The sequence below is a fragment of the Penaeus vannamei genome, chromosome 31 (assembly GCF_042767895.1).
Source record: "Penaeus vannamei isolate JL-2024 chromosome 31, ASM4276789v1, whole genome shotgun sequence".
In the NCBI taxonomy this organism is placed as follows: domain Eukaryota; kingdom Metazoa; phylum Arthropoda; class Malacostraca; order Decapoda; family Penaeidae; genus Penaeus; species Penaeus vannamei.
The window spans coordinates 14,767,134-14,778,815 of NC_091579.1; the positions used below are offsets into that span (position 1 = coordinate 14,767,134).

At 38.7% G+C, this 11,682-nt stretch overlaps 1 protein-coding gene across 4 annotated transcripts in view; it reads left to right on the top strand.

The window, feature by feature from the left end:
• The window catches only part of Glo1 (Glyoxalase 1), a 50,785-nt gene extending 44,620 nt beyond the window's left edge, over window positions 1-6,165 (top strand). For 2 of the 4 annotated variants that reach the window (XM_070143905.1, XM_027357410.2), the window contains 5 exons: window positions 4,807-4,902; window positions 5,067-5,290; window positions 5,399-5,469; window positions 5,693-5,782; window positions 5,890-6,165. In XM_070143905.1, coding sequence (XP_070000006.1) covers window positions 4,807-4,902; window positions 5,067-5,290; window positions 5,399-5,469; window positions 5,693-5,782; window positions 5,890-5,978 — 570 coding nt within the window. In that variant the 3' untranslated portion in view covers window positions 5,979-6,165. Of the gene's footprint in view, window positions 1-2,182; window positions 2,289-2,733; window positions 2,859-4,806; window positions 4,903-5,066; window positions 5,291-5,398; window positions 5,470-5,692; window positions 5,783-5,889 lie in introns of those variants that run through there. The other 2 variants (XM_027357411.2, XM_070143906.1) reach the window with 2 other exon arrangements.
• The last annotated feature ends 5,517 nt before the right edge of the window (window positions 6,166-11,682 follow it).

The window sequence follows — 11,682 nt, forward strand, 5'->3', positions numbered from 1 at the left end:
AATACATTAGAAAATTAAGGAAAATGCTCTTTTATGCTTGTATCATTTAATTGTTCCACTTAGATATACAATTATTTTAGTTTAATGGGAGTTGAAAGATTATAGTGAACTGCATAGCCAAAAGATTTATTTTGCATAATCCATGTCGGGTACATTAAGATTGGGGTATGTTCCATATGTGTTTAAGGTTATATATGCCGTTTTATTAATTTTTCGGAAAATTGTGTATAACAATCAGGAATTGAGTATAAACAAGATATGGAGGAATAATCTCAATATTTTAAAATTCGCCATTCGATATCAATAGATGTAAACAAATGTGCGCAAAACGATCGGCTTTTCTTACACGATGGCCACCAGGGGGCAAATGTGTGGCGCGGGAGTTTTAAACCGTCATGAAATGATGGCCAACAGGGGGAAGAAGGGTCGCGCGGGAGTTTTAACACAATATAAGGTGTCGCCACATGCGCCTGACACATTCTTCTTATATGCTCGGTCACAACGATGGAGTTCCTTTTAAACAATCACATGTTATCATGTGCGTAATAGGTAAGTTTTACCACTGTCCTTATAAGTAAACTATTACCATTCATGGTTAAAGTCAATGTAAGTAATATTCCGCCACGTGTTATAATAATTTTGCATATTTATTTGTTGACGCGCAATGTAATGCTCGTTTCAGCATATTGTGCATGTCATGGGAAAGTTGATTATCGACCAATATCCGTAACACAGACTAGTCTTAACAGAAAATGGAAGCCATAGTAAACAGTCAACCGGATATTTGCATGTTCGTGAGAGCTGTCATATGGCTTGTTAATTAACAATGTGTGATGTATATTTTGGGTCAGTTGAAAGAGGGAGTGAGGGAGCGAGAGGGAGAAAGATTAGTCGTTGCGTGACTAACGCGCACCGATACTTCTGGCTTCACCAGCTAGAGATGACGTTAACGAACGTCAGGTCTTAATGATTGCATGTGCAGACCAGAACCCGTATACTAAATTTAATAAATATACATAATGTGTAATACATCACACATTATTGGCGCTAAGAGACTCTGAAAGAGTAAAATAAACTCACGGTACAATATCACCGGTTTCTCCCCGCTGATGCACAAATAGCATAGTCGCTCCTCATTGTATGTATTTTCTATAGTGGCATGTACTTGGCCTTTTTCTTATCCCCCCCCCTACTTGTGTAACAGTTACAAGTGGCAAGACCTTACTTATTGGACATTGAATTACTTATATTACTTGGCGGGCAAGTGTACATCGAAAAAAAACAGTGCAAAATGGAGAGGAAGTGCGATAATTGTGCATGGAACTATTTAGACTTCATTAAACAGTTTCATAATGAAGACGATAAGTGTTTTAAAATTTTAAGAGCACGGGTATTACCCACCGGTGTAGTGTCCATATTGTGAATTACCGTGCAAACACAGAAAAGAGCAGCATTTGTGGTATTGCGGCCGGTGGAAGAAGATAGTTAAACTAAGCGCCGCAGAAGCTGCGCCTATTCGATCAGCGATTACGGCGGCACCTTCCTTCAAGGCACACATCTATCACCATCAAAGCTTTTAATTTTTGTCAACCACTGGTTGCAAAAATTCTGTAATCATAAAATCATAACGTGCCTTAATTTTTCAATTGCCACAAGTGTGGATTGGAGGAGCTTTTGCTCGGAGGTGACAGAGAATTGGCTTAAAAATCAGAAGCCAATAGGAGGTGCCGGCGTAATCGTCGAAATAGACGCAACATTACGTGTGTGCCGCAAATACAATAGAGGAAGATTACTTAAACAAGTGTGGGTATTTGGGAGGACTGAACGAGAATCCCCCCAAAAGTTCATAGTGCCACTTACAAACAACGATGATAAAGAGTGCAGAAACGCTCGTCCCCTTGATCAAAAAATACATAATACATAATACAAGGTAGCACAATAATTAGTGACGGCTGGGCAGCCTATCGTCATTTAAAAGAACACAGATATATCCACAAAGGGATAAACCACTCAGAACATTTTGTGGATCCAAAAGACTCGAGTGTCCATACACAAACGGTAGAAAGACTGGAGGGACCAAGAGTCCTGGCATGCGAGCTGACTATCTCCATCAGTATTTTTCTCGCTACCTATTAATTCGTGAATACAAGGAAAATGCCCTCCACATTTTTTTTTCTTGAAGCTGCCCGGCTGTATCCGCCCCAGAGTGAAAAGAGGAGGGAGTTAACCCCCGCCCAAGACCCGTTTAATGAGGCGGACACCTCTTGACTCGAGCGACTCAAAGTAAGGTAGGAATTGGCGAAACATATGTATTCGCGGAATTTAATATTTGTATTCAGGTGCGATATTCCTATGATATCAATAGTATAAGTATGTTACTGTGTGTGGGTGTGGGTGTGATAAAAACCCTGTATTTACAATAATCATAATATAACCCTAAATTCCTTGAATTAATGAGCGCAGGATATGGGTAAGTAATGTGTACCGTAACGTCTAGTTGAATAATAGTTTAGCCCTTGGTATATCGTATATAACTTATCGAAAATGACTCGTATCTTAAATGCATGAAATGACAACAAACGGTAACTGATGCTTAACAAGTTTATCACCAAACTGCCGAATTGGCAATTACAAGAAGACGGCAAAAATCTAACTTCTAGCCAATCACAGTTCTGAAAATGACGTCATGATTCTCTGACTAATCATAACTCATATACTGTGGGTACCTTTGCCTTACACCAAGAAAGCTTCAGTCTGTAACTTGCCGATTTTCAAGATGGTTAAGGTCTATGCCGTTGAAAGATCCATTGTACGAAGCCGGTTGATATGGACCAGCAATTTTTTCTTTAAAACAAGAGGTAAGTACATTTCAAATAACAACGCGTCGTGTTAAGCAAAATACCCAGGCAAAAATAATGTATCGTAATTGTCATAGTTGTGTATCACGAACCGGCTAAACGATATTTTGTCGCACTAGGGGACGAGTTCAAAGGAAGTGGTTAGAGGGCATGTATCATGATAGTATTGGCCATATTTAGGCCGTTTTCGGATCACGTCCACAGCGGACGGCAAAAAATGCGTAAAAAACGGTAAATATTAAGTCTCCGTTATGTTAAATTGCGCGTATAATGGCGTGCGGTGCCTGATCTGACAGCTGTTTTTATTTTGACTTCTATTTATTTTTTCTATCGTAATAAATTTCCGAACACGACTTGCAAGGCTTTTGAGAATTCTATATATATATCACAGAAAGGTTTGAAAATGTGACCAATTTGCGCACGAGGCGTCCGCACGTCTTGTCATTTAGTGTGTGCGGGGAGGCGTGCGCGTGCGATCGCAAAATATTTTCGGCAAGTTGTAATAATTGTAATTGTAATAATGAAACGGCTCTCGATTTTGTTAAATGTTGGTTAATTTAGAATTTTAAACGCAAAGATAAGACAAAATATGATTGTTACCCCAGAGAATTGAGTTTTCTGTAAATATTTTGCGAATCGTTGGAAGGAGCAAGACCAACACTTTTGGGAACATTTGTGCTTGTATGTTTAGATTTAATGAAGCTCAATAGAGATGTACATTATTAATTTGAATTAGAAACGCGTGAACGACAAATGGCACGAGCTTTTATGTTGCGTCGCTTACAGTTTGGTAAGTACATAGTTATTTTTCAAATATTAACGCATTTATTGGATTATGGGCGACTTAATTTTTAAACAGATAACGAAATAATTTTACTATAAGCGTGAAGCATGGATCTCACCCCGTAGAGTTTAACACGAAGCTTTGCTAACATTTCTTCCGATATACATTAACGTTAGTTTTTGTTGTTAATCTCCCACATTCTTTCGTCGTACATATTATGAAATCTAAGCTCAATTTCTTAAGCAATTTTCAGCAGTTTGTTCCGAAACACAAACTTCATTTATTTCCTGAATCGGCCATATGCGATGGAAAACGACTACGGATTCACAAATACTACAACGTTAATCATCGGATTCAAAGAAAATATTTGCGAGGTGGGAGGGCTGAGTGAGACTGAAAAATTACCGTTCTTAAGACTAAACAGTGGAAACAAAGAAGAAAGATCTTAACTATCGCAGTTTGATTTCTGGGGCCATGAAGTACCCCAAATCCCCCCCCCCCCCAAAAAAAAAAAAAAAAAAAAAAAGTGATAGAAACGAAGGGATCACATCCACAATAGACCGACCGACTGATCTAAAGAAGCGAAGGAAAAATGACAGTTCGGTCTTTCGATATATAAAGGTATTTGGTTTATTGTTAGTATGGATGTAGCTCTATCTTGCCGTATATACCGAGGTGAAGCGAATGCATCCCGGGGGGTGTTGGGGGGCTTGTCCCCCATCAACCCTCCCCTCGGGCAGTGCCTAGTCACGGCACCGTAAATTGTTAGGTTATGTTGGTTTAAGGGGTCAGGGCGTTTGGGGGGTTTGGAAGTTTTTTTAACGTGCGTCAGTGCGTAGACTTTCAAAGGTGGCGGACATGTCCGTAGAATTTCATTAGCCGTTTTTAAGCGTTTTTTGTGCTAGTTTTACAAGTTTCTGTTCACTATTTTTATTTAAGCCTGTTTTACCCCATAATTTCCCAGATATACTAAATGCCCTTCCCTGCTAATGGGACTTAACACATCAAGATTGTTGGCTGTGATTGCTACGGAAATAATGATCAGATTCATTCTTGTCACACGAGAATAAATCTGATGATTTAAATACTGTCTGGGAAGTCCCGATTGTCATAATTAAAAAAAAAAAAAAAAAAAAAATTAACCAATGTTTCTTCCTTTTCCAGTTTGCTCAGGAATATTTAATCATGGCTGAGGAACCAAAAGGCTTGACGAATGAGGAGGCTGCTGCATGCTGCGCAGAGCCACATGAATCCACAAAGGTATTTATTAACTTTATGATTGTAATTTTCGGTATCAGTTAGTTTGAGATCATCTTTGTTAGTGTATATATAGTGATTGGGGGGGGGGGGGGGGAGGAAAAGGAAACATTTCTAGAAGGGAGGTTGCAAATTTAAGTTTAAAACCATTTTCTTCCTTGTTTCAGGATTTCATTATGCAGCAAACAATGTTTCGAATTAAAGACCCAAAGCAATCATTAGACTTCTACAGCCGCATCATGGGAATGCGCTTGTTGAAAAAATTAGATTTTCCCTCTATGAAGTTCTCGCTTTACTTTGTTGGTTATGAACCTGCGGAAGATATACCTTCTGACGAAACAGAACGCACTTCATGGTGCTTCTCAAGAAAGGCTACAGTAGAGCTTACACAGTAAGTTTTGTATGAAAAAATGGCATCTTTTACTTCAATGTACAAGTAAGAATTTGGATGACGTGTCTCCTCAAAGAAAATTATAGTTTATTTTGTGTTTCTTTCTAGCAACTGGGGAACAGAATCTGATCCAAACTTCACAGGATATCACAATGGAAATTCTGAGCCAAAAGGCTTTGGTAAGTGATAATTTATTAAAAGGAATTACATAGAATGAATTTTATTCCTCTAAATAGTGCATAAATTTTTCATAGTCCAATGATGTAAAATAATTAAACGTTTAAAGGTATGATATTAAAGCTGAAGTACTTGAAAGGGAGAGGATTTATATAATAATGCTTAATGTTTTAGTTAGTTTGCATAATTATTTGGAAAATTTATTTTGTATACAAATTCCTCCAGGCCACATTGGAGTTATGGTTCCTGATGTAGATAAGGCATGTGAAAGATTCGAGTCCCTTGGGGTCAAGTTTGTGAAAAAGCCAAATGATGGTAAGTTTTCCTCATTCTTTAATTAGTGTTGCTTGAGAACGATATTTTGAGAAACTTTATATTAAGACTATTACTATTACTAATATATATCTTTTTTGATTAAATAGGAAAGATGAAAGGACTTGCATTCATTCAAGACCCAGATGGATACTGGATTGAAATTTTCAATTCTGGAACCATTGCAACATTGGTATAATTCCTTAAAAACGGGTTTATGTAAGGTTTTGGCTTCCAAATTTACTTATATTGTTTTATTTATGTAATGTTTATCTTATGCTTCAATAACCATTGATATTTTATGTAATGGGTGATGTGTCCATAAAATTGGGCACCCCACCCCCCCAATCTAAATGACCTTAAATACATGTTTACTACTGCCAAAAGTTGTCTTTATACCTTGAGTCTTTATATAATGTAATAGTGCTGACTGAAAGTCTAAATATTTCTGAATAAGATACATGTTGGCTGAACTGCATATTTTGAGCTGGAACTCCATCTTACTTTAAAAAATGATTTCTAAGTATGTTTAAGTAAACTTCTTTAAAAAAATGCACTTGCTCTTCAGTATTAGTCAGTAGCCTTGTATTAAATATGCTACATGACAAAATCTGCTATCCCCATGCACCCAATGAATTTACATTATATGCTTAAAAGTGTACAATAAAAATGATGCAAAAGATTATTACTATTATCAATATGATAGTATAAACAATAGTAATATTGATTAATAATAATGATTAATAATATCGATATAGGGTAACATTGTTAAATCAGACTTGAAATACTAAAATGCCCTAAAAACTAAAGCCTTTTCGCATGTTATGAACATGCTCTTTGGCTCATTCCTCTTTCACAAGTATGTTACTGACTTTCATTGTCTATTATTGGTTTTGTCTTTAGACTGTGATCCTATCCTGCATTATTTGATATTTTACTCTTTTTTTTTTTCTTAAATATAAAAGTAATATTTGGTTTCATATGACAATGGCTATACAGCTATGTAGTTATACTTGGAAATGTCATACATTTTTATGGTGGATTGCTTGTTTCTCATCTTTGATGATATATCATCAAATCCAATTAATATTGCCACTATAGAGTTAGAAGAGAACATGAAATTATATTATAATTTGAAACCTATTATAGACATATTAAATTCTAGTATTCTTTTCAATCTTTTTTTTTTTATGCAGAATAATCAAGGTTTTGTTAATCACATGTTTGTTCCTCTGGCAGTAAATTTAAAATTAATAACTTATTTTAAACATTTTGATATTTTAAAAAAAGGAAAAAATCCAAAATTGTACAAAAACCAGAGCATATTGGAAGCTGTATTCTTTTGGCGACTTTCACATCAGTTAATGAGTTATATTTGAACTTATACTAGTATTATGGTTTAAATTCAAATTTAATCCAATGTATTGCATACACAGAAGCAAAAATATTGGGATAAAGGCTAAGGATGGAGTACTGGTAATGTCCTTGTATAGTTTCTTTCCAGATATTTTGTTGATTTTAACATCATATTTTACACAATTAAAATGAATATTACAATTGTTTTTGTAATATCTATTGTAAAAAGTAATTATATTTATTATGCTTTTTATAAGGTATGACTAAAGGTGACTAAAGGCATGTACACATAGGTGGGCTACAGTAAAGGTGAGGTCACAGGTGAGAAAACAAGGAAACTACTTATTTACCAAGTTTGTCTACCTGTGACATCTTTATTCGTTCCTCCCTGGGTGGACAGGCCTTGATTAAATGTGCTATATGTGAAAAGCTGTACATCAGTATAGAATAGTGAGGTAATAAAATGGGTAGAGAGGAGTGAGGATAGAAATGAAGTGTAAATGGGCTCAGGCAGGGATTGGCAAAAAAGTCGAGGGTAATTATGGAGAAAATGTATGCACCTGAGGAAGGGGAAAAAAAATATCAAAAGAAAGTGAGATTCTACAAGGATGTAAACAGGAATAAGCAAAATGGGAAATGGAGGGAGTTAAAGGTGATTACCCCCCCAACCCCATGCCCATTGATGATGTGATAAGGCCAAGGAGACAGGGTTGGGGCCTAATGTAGGGGATCACCCCTGCCTTGGGCCTCAGCCCTTGCCTCAACTAATTTGCATGGTCATTTCTTCTTTCTTTTTCTTTCTTTCATCCCCCTTCTATCTACATGCTTAAGTGTGAGAGCCATGCTGAAAGGACGAGACTTTGTAAGTCCTGAACAGCCTTCATACTTCATTTGCTATTACCTCTATCCTTTTCACTACCATACTAACCAACAGCATTCTACAACCTTTGTCTTTGAACATATTCTGTTCTAATTTTTTACATTTTTGCTACAATACTTTATCATACTGCTATATGACCTTTCATTATCTTGCCAAGCCTTGTCCAATTGCTTTATTTTGTTTGCGCCAACAATGATGTTGACACATCAGAAAAGTTATTATGAATGGGTATTGGAGGAGGAGGATGGAGGTCAGCAATCACTTTGAGTGTACAGGAGCAGAGAAATTAAATGGTGAATGATTATTCTTTTTCTTTCCTTCTTTTGGAGAGGTGGTGAGGTCATGATTAGACAATGTTGTCTTCAAGAGCTCCTGAAAGAGAGTTGAGGTGGTCTCAAGATGGGGTAGAACATTTAGATTGTCTGATGCTACAATGGAATGAGGAAGGATAGGAATCTTGGAATTGGTAATGATTGGAGTGTCTGCATTTAGAATAGCAAAAGAATTTAAGTAGGAGGAACAGATACTAGGGATTATGTAGAAACATCTTGGGAGGAAGGGGCAAGGGCAGAGGAAAGAACAGAGGGGAGTAGGGAGCAAGAGAAAAACCTTGTCATGCTTCAAGTCTGGCCTCATGTTATGTGAGGCTGTTTTCATCCGAGAATTTACACCTCAGACTCAAACTTGTTGGGAGGACAAGCCCCTATAAATTACATTATGGGAGCCACCACAAATGTCATATTTGTGACTGCAAAGGTAAGTTTGACAATGCTGGGCAAATGGAGGGAAGGCTCTATGGAAAATGGTTAAAAAGCAAAATAAATGTGCTAGACATGCAAGGTCATATAGCACTATAGGAAAGTATAATAAAGGGGTGAAAGATTGATAGTTGCTATGCATCAACTATCTAGAGTGATCTTGAAAGGTTAAATATGGGTAAAGAAGTTGCTGTGTGAATGGGCTACAGTAGGTTTATGTAAGGGAATTGCATGTGTGTTTCACATGTGTATCCAGAGGGTAGTGGAAATAATAATAAAGGGGATGGATGGAGGGAGAATGTACATGTAGTTGGAATTGAGTGGGCTGGGTTGTGTTGGAAGGGAATAGGAGGAAGTGGTGTAGGGGGAATAGGAGTAGGAGGATGGATATCGGTATTAGACGGAGTTGAGGGAGATAGGTTGTGCTGGCAGGGAGTAGGAGGAATATGAGTAAGAGGTGGATTGATAGATAGTATCAGGAGGTTGGATATTGGTAGTAGGCAGAATTGAGGGGGTTATGTTGTGTTGTGAGGGAGTAGGAGGGAGGGGTGTAGGGAGAATATGAGCACAAGGAAGATGGATATCGGCATTCACTTTGAGTATGGAGGGAGCATGAGTTGTGGAATTTTGTGTCTCAAGCTTTGGATGTCTTCCATAGTTTCTGCAGTGGAGTTGGTTGAAGAGTTTTATGAGACAAAGGTTTTCTTATGAGGGGGGAAGAGGAGACTGGTGTCAGAGGAATAAAGGCAAAGATAGGTGGAAGTGAGTGTGTTGTAGGGGAAGAAAGGGGGGAACGTTTAGTCTGCTGCGGGTAGTGCAGGGAGGGAGAGGGGACGGTGTTGAGACTGGAGCTGTAGTGGAGATTGGAGTGTCTGGGTTTTGAGTGGTAAAGGAATTTGACAGGGGGAGGTAGAATGTAGAAGTGGAAATGGGGAAGTAGGTTGGCATAGGGGAGGGTGTAGGAACATCTTGGGGTGGAGGGGGAGGGTCAGAGCAAGCGACATTATTAGAGTAGGTAGTACGAGAGATACCTTGTTGGCGTGCTTCCTGTCTGGCTTCACAGAGTGAGGCAATTTTTACCATTTTTGTATCTGAATGTTGCTACCTCAGACTCACACATCCACCTAATGCACACCTATCTAATGTCACGCTCAGACCTGCCTCTATGTCCCCTATATAATATCCCTCTTTTAGTTCTACACATTCTGTTGTCCTGCCCACACTTTACTACAGCCTGCACCTCTGCTTTCCCCCACTTGATCTCCCTTCATTGACCTCCCAACATATCAGACATCCTTACAAAATCCCACAGCTTCTGCCTTGACAACCGGTTGTTCTTCCTCAGATGCATAAATATCCTTCACTTGATCTAATTCCCTTACCTAAACCACCATAACCCATTCCTTCATCAACTCCCTTACCCATCTTCAACCTTTCAATATTACTCTAGATAGTTGAAGCATAGCAACTATCACCTGCCATCACCCTTTACTATACCTTCCTATAGTGCTATATGAGATGTCTAGCACATTTATATTGCTTTTAACCATTAACCATTACCTCAGACTCACACTTGTAAGTGGGACAGCCTCTTTAAAATACATTATGGGGGCCACCGCAGTTAGCACGTGCGTGTTTGTGCAGAGCAGTTTGATCTGTTATGACCAGGTTAGGCACATATGGGGCATTTGTCAGTAGAACAGCAGTGTTAGGCAGGATGTCCAAAGCACCAACAGTTGGTTGGTCAAACAGGGAGGGATTGTCCACCAATGTAGATATGATAGGGAAGGTCATCTGTACGGAAAGTAATTTTGGCAATGTTGGTTGGTTTCTTTTGATAACCTCTACGAAGAATAGAGTAGCAATGTACTGACCAATCTTTGGTATCAACTAGGCAGTTTGATGGGAAGATAGAGACAGTTCCGGTACAAGTATTATAGAGTCGGACGAGTTTCTGCAAGAATAGGGTTGCCAGAGAGATCAGTTAGATTTGATAATGCTATAGCTTCAGTTTCAGATGTGACTGTTACAAGATAGGAACAATTGTGTTGGGTATGGAAAGGGACTCTGCCCACTTGTTTTTGGAAGCATTGTTGAAAGAGAAGAGTGTTGCTCGAGTAAGCTGTAGAAGGGATCATGAAAAATCAGTCCCATTTAGCTGGGACGGTCAGGGACGTGTGGAAGAGGGAGTATTGTTGAGGGGGGTAGTATTATGGAGAGATGGAGAATAAGGTTGTAGGGTAGTAATAAGGGAGGATGGGGTGTGTGATGAAGGTTGTGGGGGTAGAGGTGATGAAGTTGAGGAGGTTGGGAGAGTAGGAATGTCTTCTGGAGAAGAAGTCTCTGTTGGGTGGGTAATGCACTAGTAGTTATTGAGGAGTGGGTAGTAGTTTCAGTGTTCAGAGTCATGGTCAAAGGAGAGTCTGGGGTCGGGGAGCCAATAGAGTCTGATTTGGTGAGGCTATTTGATGAAGGGGCAAGCCTCATTGCCCTTAATAAGGTATTACATCTTCATTACTGGCCATGGGAAGCCTTGACTATATTGGGGAAATAAACAGTCCACCCCTCAGGGTCTCCTTGAGGGCTGGACAACTAAATCGGGAATACCGTGCCCATGATTCCCGCGGGTTGTTTAGGACTGGCACAAAGTCATCCTTTCATCCTTTCAGCACGATTTTTATACCTTAGTAAATAGATAGTCGAAGGGATTGGAGAAAAGGAGGAAACGAAAGAGTAGGAGGGAGAAAAGACCATGCAAAATTAGTTGAGTTGAGGGCTGAGGCCCAAGGCAAGGGAGATTCCTGCATTGGGTCTCAGTCTCCATCTCCTAAGCCTCCCATGACAATAATAGGCAAGTCTCTCCTCCTCTCTCACATTTGCTGTGGAGGACAAAAAAAAAAAAAACTCCA